Source organism: Staurois parvus, unplaced genomic scaffold (assembly GCF_062004578.1).
Source record: "Staurois parvus isolate SC_StPar_1 unplaced genomic scaffold, SC_StPar_1.0 ptg000154l, whole genome shotgun sequence".
Lineage (NCBI taxonomy): Eukaryota > Metazoa > Chordata > Amphibia > Anura > Ranidae > Staurois > Staurois parvus.
In genome coordinates this window covers 18,560,614-18,574,422 of record NW_028317950.1, presented here as the reverse complement: position 1 = coordinate 18,574,422, position 13,809 = coordinate 18,560,614, and the positions used below count along the sequence as shown (strand labels likewise).

General features: G+C 42.4%; 1 protein-coding gene across 5 annotated transcripts in view; it reads left to right on the top strand.

Annotated features, from left to right (window-relative positions):
• The window catches only part of ZNF618 (zinc finger protein 618), a 196,651-nt gene that overhangs the window by 118,034 nt on the left and 64,808 nt on the right, over positions 1–13,809 (top strand). For 4 of the 5 annotated variants that reach the window (XM_089675152.1, XM_089675151.1, XM_089675150.1 and 1 more), the window contains exon 6: positions 9,066–9,155. The exons of the other annotated variant lie outside the window; for it this stretch is intronic. In XM_089675152.1, coding sequence (XP_089531278.1) covers positions 9,066–9,155 — 90 coding nt within the window. The remainder of the gene's footprint in view (positions 1–9,065; positions 9,156–13,809) is intronic. 5 annotated transcript variants of the gene reach the window in all.

Sequence of the window (13,809 nt, the reverse complement as noted above, 5' to 3'; positions counted from 1 at the left end):
TTTGAGCACCATTAAGGTAGTTTCCTATCCGCAACAGTCCTTTATTTATCCACCATTGAAAAGGGATAGGTACTAAGCCAAGTACAAATTCAAGGTTACAAAAAACCAACGCTAAGGGTGTGTGTGGGGATGATGATGGCTAATGATTTGCGGTGGCATACGGTGTCCCAGACGACCCTGTATGATTTTATTCAAGTGCAAGCCAAAATTTTAGACAGTGGGTTGGATTCAATAACGCTGCCGCACCACTTTTCTGGCATTAATCTTTCTTGTTAATGTGTTGCCCCAAATTCAGGAAGCATTTGCAACACTTTTGGTTCTGACAGTGACTCATGCACCAAGTTCTTAAATGCGCCACTTATACATTGTGTTACATTAAATGCATCAAATGTAAAAATGGAGCCAATTAAGACCCACTCTTATTTGTCGAGAGAAGAACTGACTCAGACAGATTTCTAAAGTGTCTCACGTGCCTCGTAAAAGTGGTGCAGTTTGAGCCAAACTCAAGTACAAGCTCAAGACAGGTACATGAATTTGCACATTCCCCACTTTTAGAATGCATGAGAGACACTTTTGCTAAATCTGCCTGCTTCAGTCTTTATAAATTCTAAGGAGTATGTCTTCTAAAAAATTTAGACACCCCCTGTCAAATGACAAATTGAGAGGGGAAAAAAAAAACTTTAACCACGTTATCTTTTGATGCATGCAAAAAAAGATCGAAGCCCAGTCAATGGTGATAGCGCGCCACTGGAGGGATTCCTTTCAAGGCAAATCTTTCATAATGCCACCTCCCCCTCTCTCCCCCTCTCTGTTGGAGTCCCCCAAGGCTCTGTCCTCGGACCCCTCCTCTTCTCCATCTATACCTCCTACCTTGTCAAACTAATACACTCCCATGGCTTCAATTATCACCTCTATGCCGACGCCACACAAATCTACCTCTCCACCCCCCACCTCACCCCCTCACTCTCCGCCCGCATCGCCCACCTCCTGAACGACATATCAGACTGGATGTCACTCCATTTCCTCAAGTTAAACATGTCCAAAACCGAGCTCCTGGTTTTCCCCCCAGCCCGCGCCCCCCCCATCCTCTCCATCACTACTAGCAACGCCACCATCATTCCCACTCCACACGCCAAAGTCCTGGGTGTCACCCTGGACTCAAACCTTTCCTTCCAACCTCATGTCCAATCACTATCAAAGTCATGCAGGCTCCACCTCCGCAACATCTCCAAGATACGTACGTTCCTCACCCCAGACACTACTAAACAACTCGTACACTCCCTCATCATCTCACGCCTGAACTACTGCAACTCCCTTCTCACTGGCCTACCCAAACAAACGCTATCCCCACTCCAGTCTATCCTGAACTCAGCGGCGAGACTCATCCACCTCACCAACCGCTCCACATCTGCCACCCCCCTCTGCCTATCCCTTCACTGGCTCCCGATTGCCCAGCGCATCAAATTCAAATGACTAACTCTGACCTACAAAGCCATTCACAACGCCGTCCCAAACTAACTAACTGACCTGATACCCAAATACCACCCTACCCGTGCCCTTCGCTCCTCACAGGACCTCCTACTCTCTAGCTCCCTGGTCTCCTCCTAACCACGCCCGACTCCAGCACTTCTCCAGGACTTCCCCCATCCTCTGGAACTCCCTACCCCAATCCAGCAGACTGTCACTTACCCTCCTCACCTTCAGGCGCACCCTGAAAACCCATCTCTTCAGGGAACCCTACCCCACCCTCACCTAACAGCCGATCTCCTCCACTTCTCCCACCACTCCATCCCCCACAGCCACTTCCTCCTGTACCACTTTCCCCTCTTTCCTAGATTGTAAGCTCGGAAGAGCAGGGCCCTCGAACCCCTCGTGTATTGTATTGTACTGTTTTGTTTCATGTTCTGTCCCCCTTGCTATTGTACAGCGCTGAGCAAACCCTTTGGCGCTATATAAATACTGTATAATAATAATGTGCTAGTATGCAATGCATACTAGCAGATTATGACCTTACCTTGCTGGGAGAAGATTTTTATTTTTTTTTAAGTAAAGTTTCCTACAGCTTTAAAGTTCCAAAAGCCTTTTGTCTCCTGTCCACCTGCTATTTAATCCATTGATAAAAAACAATGGAGAACCAGCTGCGCTACCCTGAATAAACTATTGTTCTAGGAATGGGTTGCCGCTGACACCTGGCTATACACCTGGATGGAATGGGATCAAAATTATAACAAAATTGGTGCTGCGCTCCCACACTTGTACTTATATAAATAATTAAATCAAAACGAGGTTTCAATTACAACTCTAGTGAATCCTCCTGTGTATATTTATCACAAACTCAATTCTTCATATTATTAGACAAGCTTATACAGTGATGTTTGATAAACCATATGAAATAAAATATAAATGTTCAAAATACATAAAAACACAATATGTAAACTTGGGTCCCTAAACAGGGTGAAATCACAAACATGTACTAAACCACACGTGATAAAACACTTGGCATAAATGAATGCCCAAAGGTGCAGCGGAAATAACCTGATAAATGGCACTATGGTGCCTATAGAAACAAACAATGGGACGGTCAGGATAAATGGACCCTGACTATAAGACAAATCTACAAGGACTATAACAAATCCTTCAACATAAATGTACGACCACCACTAAACAAGTGCTCACATGTACCAAAGTGTAAATTGTCGTGCTCTAGTCCCCAAACTTGGGACTATACTGCTATATAAATAGCAAAAAAATAAATTAAATAAAATATTGAGTGAATCCACAAATGAAAATCCAGTGACACTCTATGATAAACACATAACTTAAATCAATTTATAAAAAAGTCCACAAAAACACGTGTCACCAATTATTAATAAACAAAAAGTGTAATCCTTCACCGGTAAGATTGCCCCCTCACCTTCATGAAGCGACCCCACAGGGTCAAACCGCTTTTTTGCTATTAAGCACAGCTAACCGCTCAATCCTCCACGTCACATTCGGTATCACAAACAGTGGTGGTATTCCCCTTCAGAACTTACAGGTATCACCTGTCCTGATATCCAGATGGTTTTCATATGATCTAATTGTACTTCAGCTTCCTCATCGGTGTTTATAAAACAAGAAGAAGAATCCTTACATCGTGTGATATTGTTTCATTTCTTGATATAAAAGAATTCTATAAATGCTCACTCACATGTGTTATGAGATAAAAATGCTCACAGATCCTCATAGGAACTCCTGGGTGTACTCCTATGGGTGCATCAAGATGGTGCTTCTGCCAGAAGTGATGTCACCTCGTCTCTGTCTCTTGTCCGACTAGTTGCCTCACTATTCACGTGACTTCATCAGGAACAACGGACGTGGTGACAAACCGTGCTATTTATACTGTCCTTTTATTAACCTAATGGAAAAATCCCCGCCGCTACCTTTTTATATTTTATTTAAAACTACATAAATCTTTTAAAATAAGATATAAAAATTCTCTCTAAAAAATGTATATGTCTCTATTAAAACTAAGTATTAATATTCAATCCACAATGTTTATTAAAATTTAGTAACCCCACCCTGGTAAACTCCTTACATCTGAATCTTACTAGATGGTAATTGGCATATATAAGTTAATAAGAACTATAGACCTAAAACCTGGGTGATCCAATGTCTTAATATTATCCCACCTTATTTGACATTTATTCAATATAAAGCTAGGCCAACTTCCATTTGCCTTCTACATTATAGGTCTTTCCCTTTTTTCCGACTGCTATCTGGTTGGAAAACACAAAAAATGGCCACTGGTCTTCGGGAAAATGGCCATGGGTCTCCGAGTAAATGGCCGCCAGCATATCTCTCTATAGTAGTTCCAGAGAGACAATAGTAATAGGGAGGACTCTTGAAAAATGGCCATTGGTCTTCGGGAAAATGACCACGGGTCTCTGGCAAAATGGCCGCCTGCATATCTCTCTATAGGAGTTCCAGAGAGACAATAGTAATAGGGAGGACTCTTGAAAAATGGCCACTGGTCTTTGGGAAAATGGCAGCCAGCGGCGATTTTTCCATTAGATTAATATGAGGACAGTATAGATAGCACAGTTTGTCACCACGGCCATTGTTCCTGATGAAGTCATGTGAATAGTGACACTACTAGTTGGAACGAGAGACGGAGACGTGGTGAGCATCATCTTGATACACATCTTGTTTATCATAGAGTGTCACTGGATTTTCATTTGTGGATTCACTCAATATTTCATTTGATTTTTTTTTTGCTTTTTATATAGCAGTATAGTCCCAAGTTTGGGGACTAGAGCACGGCAATTTACACTTTGGTACATGTGGGCAGTTGTTTAGTGGTGGTCGCACATTTATGTTGAAGGATTTGTTATAGTCCTTGTAGATTGTCTTACTGTCGGGGTTAATTTATCCTGATCGTCCTATTGTTTGTTTCTATAGGCACAATAGTGCCACTTGTCAGTTTTATTTCCGCTGCACCTTTGGGCATTCATTTATGTCAAGTGTTTTATCACGTGTGGTTTAGTACATGTTTGTGATTTCACCCTGTTTAGGGACAGAAGTGGGTTTATGTATTGTGTTTGTTTGTGTTTTGCACATTTATATTTTATTTCATATGGTTTATCAAACACCACTGTATAAGATTGTATAATAATATGAAGAATTGAGTTTCTGATAATTATACACAGGAGGATCCACTAGAGGTGTAATTGAAACCTCATTTTGATTTCATTATTTATATAAGTACAAGTGTGGGAGCGCAGCACCAATTATGTTATATTTAATCCATTGAACGCTCAACGTTTTAGGCCCCTCGCACATGGGGCATCTACACGCTGTGCGTGCAATCCTGACATTTTAGTGCACCCAGAAGGCACAGGTGCTGCAGCCATCCCCACTGCCTGCGGCAGACCAAAAATGTGCTTTAGCGGGGGGCTTAGAGACCTTTATACCATAATGGTGGCGTTTTGCCTGTGAAATAATTATTGTCACCCGGCAACACTTTTAAGTGATACAGTGTTATAGATATCCCAGTATTCAGGAGTATACAGGAATCTCCTCCAATCTTTTCCCTACCAAAGCCACGTGTGCAGATCGAGACTTAGCTAGTAAGTTGTGAAGTAAATCCAGCATCCTCGATCCATGTATAAAAGTAGCTTTATTGAAAGACCAACATAAAATCACTGCAATGCGTTTCGCACATTGCTTTCTTTCTCTAGTAGTCTAGTAGTAACAAATGAAAGCAGTTGAACGTTAATAGCAAACCTTCTGTTAAAGGACACAGACAGCAATAAATTATGACAAAGGATCTAACCTTTCCCAATTCTAAAAACTGAGATAAGTTGGGTTTCCACTTTAGTCAGATGAACAGAGTATTAGCTTAATATGTATCTAGCAGAAATGTTCCATTATAGAGTTTACTTTGGTAAAGTTTGTCTCTTAAAGCCATGTGCAACTGTTTAGGTAAGTGGACTGTGATTACAATTCTAATGCCCTGTACACACTATAAGAATATTGTACGAAAATTTTCGCACGAGGACCGATCGTCCAATAATCGGATCGTTAGTACACAACTTTCGAGAGCCAATCACAACAATTTGTGCGACAATATCCGAAGAGACAAGCGCAAAAATTGTTTGTTTAATCAGTACAGTAGTCGTCCGAAAATACAATACCAATACAATACATGACATCACTTTCAAAATTCTTTTCTTTCATAGGAGAATTTTCGTATCTTTAATAACTTTTTCTCTTTCGATGTGCGACTAGCAGACGAAAAAAAACCAGGTGATCATTCATCCGATATTCTCGTCGTGTGTACAGGGCTTTACTCTTGGTTGGACATTTTAGGACACAATTTAAATTGGATAGTTGGCTAGTTCCGTCTACTCTCATGTAGTGATGTTTGTGTTTTGTTAAGCAATTATTTTCTTAAAATGTTCTTTGACATTTTATAGGTCTTGGTTTATGAAGGCGTTCACAAATAAACCATTTTACTTTACAAAACTGCTTTTTGATTCATTTTTAACATTCAAAGCAAAATCACGCATGCATCCATGCAATTACTGTAAACATTTCTGGCTGTGGCTGTGGAGATAGAAAAAGCAGCCGGCCATCCATGGAGCCACAGAAAGAGAGATGCGTTCTTCCAGCACTCACCTGCACCTTTCCAGAATGAAAGCAGCCAGCCATCCCCAGTGTTGCCCTTGTGCGGGAATGAGAGTCGGCCTCTACCTACATCCTCCAGTAGCCCGCAGCCTCTCTCGGATCCCATGGCAGAACTCACCTGGTCCCCATCTTCTGTCACCGGCCATGTGAGTCCCTTCTTCTGCGGGGCGGCGTCACCCAACCGAAAAAAGTACCACCCAATGCAAACGCCTTGTTTGCCTTACGGTAAATACGTCCCTGCATGCATGCAGGGGGGTGTGCTTAGCTGAGAAAACCTCTCCTCCCCTCCTGAAGACTCCCGGGATGACAAAATTTGCCCAGGCCTTGAAACCAGGAAGTATACTTTCCTATCTATTTACTAATGCTAGCCTCATAAAGATTAAAAAAAAATAGTCAGTGTTGATTGAGAGAGTGAAGTTCAGCTTTAAATAATTCATTATGGGGTTTCTGATCCGCCGCCGGAAAAAAATTGAGTTGGGCTATGTGTTCCTTAGCCCTTCGTAGGAAGCCTGGTATATTTATGAATAAATACAAGGCTTTCTCTGGTTGGCTGAGGTGGAGAGGCAGGTGGATGATATAGTTACATAGTTAGTCTGGCTGAAAAAAGACAAAAGTCCATCCAGTTCAACCATTAAAAAAAAAGTTATAATCCTACACCCACAGTTGATCCAGAGGAAGGCAAAAAAACCCAGCAAAGCATGATCCAATTTGCTCCTGTATGGGAAAAAAAATCCTTCCTGATCCCCCGAGAGGCAATCAGATATTCCCTGGATCAAATTTACCTATAAATGTTAGGATGATGTCAACATTTGCACCCCAGACAATCAGAGGAAGCCTTGTATTCATTGATAAAATTAAAAGGCTTCCTGTGAATGGCTGAGAAGAACTGAACCTGACTTGATTGAGTTCCAGCAACAGGCAGGACGTCCTCATACCACTACCAGAACACAGCGCTGGATACTCTATGTAGCTGATGTGTCAATTTAGTAAAGGAAATAGTTTGTTTGGGCCAGCTTGGCAAAAATAAGCTATTTAAAGTAAAAGCAAAACCTGGAGTTCGGCTTTAAAGCCCCACTCCAGGATAAACAAAAATGTTACCACTTTAACTGACCCTTATGAAATAATGACTACTTATTTGTGTTATAATTAAGAGATTTCATTATTCCCCCACAATTGTCAATCCAAATTTCAAATGTTATTATCCAACGCCACTTTACAGGTCAGGTCTAATTGGCTTCTATGAGGTAATACAAACTGTTCTTTGTGTCCGAGCCTTTGAAAATAATTTTTTTGAATTCCGTCAGAGTATCAGTGTTTCCCAAGCACCATGTACAAAGGCTTTGTGTGACTTGTTGAAAGTTAGGGTAACCCATAACATGGCTCTTTTATTGTGTAAGAAAGACATTTACTGTGCTGCTATGTTGCATCTACTTGGAACTTTACAAGGCTTTTGTAATAAGACATTGCAAAGATCAAAGCTGATGTAGAACGCTTTCACTGCAAGGCTGTCATTGGCTGGACTGACCATCTCTGTGTCATGCCTATCCATGTCCACCTCTTCTTCATATGTGCTAATCGGATGTGTTAGTTCTGTATGTTTTATGCATTCCATTATATGTATATGCTTTTGGAGATTCAGTCTGGGCATTGCCTCAAACATCTACCTGATGGCCAAGGATAGAGGCACGCAACATATTTAAACTCTGAGGTTTCAAGAATCAACAACTAGCTGAGCTTGAAAACATCTCACATCTGTAGAGGAGGATGGTGGTGAGGCTGTATCATGCAAAGGCAAAATCCAACTGCCTATTTCTTTTTCCATTTTTTTATATTTTGCACCCCGGACGTCTTAGGCACTTCACAAAACAATGAGCTTAGGGACTCATTTTGGTCACTATATTTTATTATCCTGCATCAGGTTTACCTAAATAGTGTTGCACTAAACTGACAAAAAGATTGGGCCTCATTCATCAAAGTGTCTCTGTTGCATAGGAGCAGTCAGTAAACAGCGACTAGCGTGCGGTGCGGTCCACCAGCAATCATCGCTTTGTACCTCACTGTTCCTTCTTTTTTTTTTTTTTTTAATTCAAAATTTATTGAAATGTCACATGTACATTTTATGACGTTAAATTGGCCGCAGCACTGTGCAAAGCGTTGCTTCACACTGCAGTGAGCTGAAAATAAGTAGTGCACGCACTATTCCTTTTCACGCACTGTGCCGGCACACCACCGCAATGCAGCCGTGTGAATCGCGCACACAGGAGACCAGGCATTTTGCCTTGTCATGTGGTAGGACTGCGCTGGAATAACCACCCACCTCATTTCCGCCGCATCTGGTGTGAATGGACCTAAACACAAGTTCTTAGAGTTCCAGATCAATGACACATAGACACTTGCGATCCAGTACATACATAGAAATTCTGAAGAACCCATACATACATAAACCACTAATAATAGCACCCCAACTTGGGGTCTCCAGGACGATGATGTATTTGAAGATCCAGTATAAAACAGTGTGTACTACTGTTCAAGAGTGCCCAAATGATGAATGACACTTCCTTTCTCTATAGTATTGGTTGCAGGATTCTTGTTCTTTTATTATGTTCATTTGCAGGCCATTTATATGATGCAATACAGCGGTCAATTATCAATTCTAGCAGTTGACGTAAATAATTACGTTGTAACGTGGTTTGAGCTGTCGCTTAGTGGTTCTGAGTGTACTTTAAATCCTCCTTAGTTTCCTCCCCTACAGAGCTAGGACCCCCTTGTGCAATGATTCCCACAGACTGTATAATGCCATCCGCCTCTCACATGCTGTGTTGCTGTCTTGCTTGTCAATGTGCTCGTGTCCAGTCATTCATCTGAACGTGCTAGCATACATATTTTCATTCTTGCAGACAATTTTCGCTACACGTGTGACATCTGTGGCAAAAAGTACAAATATTACAGCTGTTTCCAAGAGCACAGGGACTTACATGCAGTGGACGGTAAGTATTCACACCTCCATGGCTCAGAGGTAGGAAATATGATTTAGACATTTCATAGTAGCCTAGGGTGCCAGTGACTCCATATTGGTTGTGAAAAGCTCACCATTATATCATAAATAAGCTATTTTACATACAAAATGCTCCTTAACTCAAAGCTCAAACCTTTCCATATATTTGAGTATTAAATTGGATTAGCTTTGTTTCCATGGGTTATCAGAATGTACCTGTTGCTTACACTTCCTGAAGTTATATTTCTTGAAGACATAGTCTTGGTTATAGACTGGGAAAGGGATAGAACCTCTGTTAACTTTTTAGTGTTGTCTGTTTTCCCAGCTGAGAGATTTTTCTTCTTAACTAGTTCATTGTTTTAGGATGGCCATACACATAGAGATTTGTGGTTGATTTTGATATGGGCAATTGCAGACCAAGTGATATATAATCGATTAAAATATTGAACGATGCAACACACAGTAATAGAATATATCGATAATAATCTAGAAAACATATTTGTGCTGTCTCTGACACACATTTGCTTGGTTGACCAGAAGCAATCAATGAAAATTCTGCCATAGATGAGGATTTTGACAGAGTGGTCAAGAACTCACCAAGTTGACTGAATTGAGGGTCTTTGGTTTAGTTGCAGTGAATGATCATATCAATGGTGATGTGTTAAGCTACCTCTTGACAGAATAAGAATGAGGGAAAATCTCAATTCAATGTCTATTTGATGGTGTCAGAAGAAGTAGTAGTGGAAAATGTTTCTATTTCCTATCTCTTTGATGGGTGTAAAAAAAAAGCGCGGGAAAACATAGCCATATTCTACCTTGTTTTCCCACACTTTCTGGTGTTAAACAGAATGTGTGGAGAAACTTACCAATGGCACACAAAGAGCAATAAAACATTCTTAATCAGAAATTACAGGACACAGACACTTTGGGGTGGATTTGCTAAAACTGTTGAAATCTGGTGCAGTTGTGCATGGTAGCTCCCAACTTCAGCTTGTTCAATTAAGCTTCAACAAAAAACCCTGGTAGCTGATTGGTTTCTATGGAGAGTTGCAAAAGATTTTGCACTCTCCAGTTTTAGTAAATCAACCCCACTAAGTCTTAGACCATTGGGTTATGCAGATGTCTTCAGATGGGCAAACAAAGCCATAAGGACAGCCCTACGTATATAACCCATCCGACTTCCAGCAAGCCTCAAGTTTTTGCTAGTGTCTTTAGGTAAATGGGTGTCTCCTCTCTGCTCTTCTAGCAAAATTCCTTTGCTGCTGCGTAGCCATTGCAGCTTCTCTGCAGCTTCCTGATCAGTTGAATCCTCAGCTGAGCCTCGTGGGACCTTACTCATACTTCACCAAGAATTAAATGCAGGGCTAGCCTGTGATGTTGCTTAGGCCACTCAATCCTGCTTTTGGCACTCACCTAGGTGGGCAAACGATGCGATGAGTCAGCCTCAGGGTGCCATTCAGCTCCAGGGCCTTGGTCCATCTAGAAGCAGAACCAGACCCTAAAGACCCCTTAGGATTATGCTCACTGGGAGGGCTAACAATGGGACTTGGTTTTCGAAATTCCCCTTGGCTGATTGGGAAAAATCAGACATCAGCCCTGCTTGGAACCCAGTGTGCTATCGCTCTGGTCCCTATAGTGTTAAAATGTTGAGCTCTGGCAGATACACATTTGGAGCCAGCAGTGAGAGTAGTTCAGTCATTCTACTTTTTAAAAATTAGTGCCCTTTTTTCCTGAAGCCCTTGGGTTTCAAATCAGGAGAGCAGGTGTACAACTTTTTTCCCATTGGGCATAATGCGCTTGTGCATGCCATTTTTTTGGTACAGGATGCGCAGCCCAGGTTCCCTGCGCCTTGCCTCTCTAACTGCATACAGCACAGCGATTCTTCAGATGCGCATGGGTGTCTACTGCTTACTGTGAGTGGTCACAGAGGGGTTAACACCTTCAGCCCTGCAGTGACAGTCGTAGGTACCACTAGTTACATATCCCTCACAATACTTAGCAGATCACAGGTGTAAGAAGGGTGAGTCAGCAGGCCATGCTAGCTCACACTCAGAAAATGGCTTGGAGGAGCTGCAACATTTTCCCTGAAGGACCTAAATTCCTCCATTGTGAGTCACTTCCCTCCTCTGATATCTCTCCAGGCTCTTGTGAGGTGCCCCCTTCTTCTGTTTCTCCAGGGAGGAGCTTACAGTCACTATGTCTGAATTTATGGGTAGGCTTTCAACTCTGCTGGAGACAAAAGCGAGGCATCTCATCCTCTCCCTTATTTGAATATCTCCTGACTGCTTCTGCACTTCTTAAACAGGAGGATGGAGATAGTACCTCGTCTGGTGCAGGTTGTACATACTGACACAGTGCACCCGTGCCTTGCCTTTAGAGCATTTTGCATTAGCCCAGCTCGAGGTCACCTGCCTTTGCTCACTAAATATGTCTCGGACTGCAAAAACCTTTTTGATTCATTTACTCTTACAGCCGATGTTATAAAGTGACCGGACCCACCTTGAAAAAAACTTCTCCCCTTCAATCCATCCCATCCCATCCAACCCATCCATCTCTTGTCTTAACAAGACCTAATGACCCTGGTGGAGGAGGCCCTTGTATTTAAAGAGCATGTGAACAAGAGGTTAGAGGCCCTCCTTTAGAACCTTATTCTCCCATACAGGTTCCCATATGCAACCTGCTATTGCAGCCATGTCATTCTTCCAGGTTCTTACTGTCTGGTCCAAGTCCATGGCTTGGGACCTTTAATCCATATTGACAGACTTGTCTATCCTCCCAACAACTAGAGCTGTGCCTGTGACTTTGCACTATTGTGCTGTTGGCACAGCAGATTCACGTTGCCAGATTTTCAGGATGGGCCTCCTGGTAAACATGAGAACACTGGCTTGAATTTTGATCTGCGGAGTTTCATTGCAAGAAGTGTATTGTGCGAATTGCCCTTTGAATCAACATGCCCTCTTGGAGAATCCTAGGACACCTAAATCAAGGAAATTGTGGTGGGGAGAGTACCTTTTTTGCCCCAGAAGGAGATGGCAATGAAAGAGCTACTTTCATTTCTCTCAGGTCTTGGGGTCCAAATAAAAGCCCAGAACACAGTTCAATCATAAAAAAGTTAGACTTTAAATTTCTCCAAGCCTGGAAGCAAGTTCTCATCTCAATGCGTGGACACCCCAACTTATCAAAGGCTGTAAGTGTCTTCTGGTTTTCAAGGCCATCTGGTCCCACGATATTTTAGATGCTTTGGTCCAAAACATTGTATCCTGAGGCTGCAAACAAGCGTTTTCTCTGCTTCCACCCCAGTTCATGCTGTTGAACTTGGCAGCTTCTCTGCAAAGATGGGCAGATCTTCATGCTGCTTGAGTGACTTTTCTCTCAAGGGGTTATAACCTTCACCAGAACAGAAAAGGTTCCAGGATTTCAGCTACAGAAAAGCAGCATTTACCCTATACTTGGATCTACATGTTCTCAACAAATTCGGGGTTCAAAAATTCAGTATAGAATCTACCTGGTTGGTCTTTGCCTCCATTCACCTGGGAGATTTCCTTACCTCTGTGGAAATAAAGGATGCTTATTTGCACCTCCGCACTGCCTGCATTTTGCTGTTTACACACAACATTTTGTTGTCTTTCTCATTGGTCAGTTCACCATGCCGCAGATCTTGACCAAGGTGCTAGGCCATGTTCCTGCACTGTATCCCTTCCATGGCATCCACATTGTGGGATATCTGGGCAATGTCCTGCTGAGGAAACAGTCATCTCAGGTTCTGTATGCCTTTGCCAGCTGGATAGTGCATACCCGACAGAGATATGGATGGATCCTAAACCTTTAAAAGTTAGTGCTGGATGATCGCCTTGAGTACTGAGGTTCAACCATGGATATGGCCCCTGTCCAGGGTCTTTATTCCTCTAGACAAGCTCCATTTTCTTTACCCCCACAGTTAGTTCTCAGAATCAAGGATCCCCAGGCCGTTGTGGTGAATGCTCTGGTGACTCCGTGGGATAAGTACAACCCGATCTGCACCTTTCCCTCTGTTGAAACCATTTCCTCATCTGCTCCGCTGGATCAAGATGAAGGGCATTCTGGTGGTCCTTATCCTTATGCACAAACTGGTCCAGGAGGTCATGATACTTGGACATAGGCTCTTAGAAGACTCTTTGTGGGCCTCTCATCTGGATCGTCTGTCCTAAAGACCAGTTTGCCATCTTGCTTCTTAGTTGCTGGCTTTACCAGCTTGGCTGTTGCAGTCCAGGTCTTGAATGGTGGAGTTAAATCTCATCTAGTCATCCCTACGCTCTTAAAGGCTTGGAAATTACCTTCTTGTAAAGTTTCCATCTCACTTGGAAAGCTTCCTTCTCCTGGTATGAAGCCAGCAACTTCTACCACAGAAAATTCTCTGCGGGACAAATTCTGTTGTTTCTCCAGTCTGGTCTAGACTAGCGTTTGGCCTTGAGTACCATCAAAGGTCAGGTTTGAGCATCTAGTCATTCTTTTCCAAAGACCACTTGCCTCTCATTCTTTACGAAAGCAGCCAGTGTGCTTTTGGGTCATGCACTTGCACCTACATATGTGTTATAATGAGACTAACAGCTGTGTCCATGCATCCACTACTTCCAAATAGACTTCCTGCACATGGATGTACAGAACAC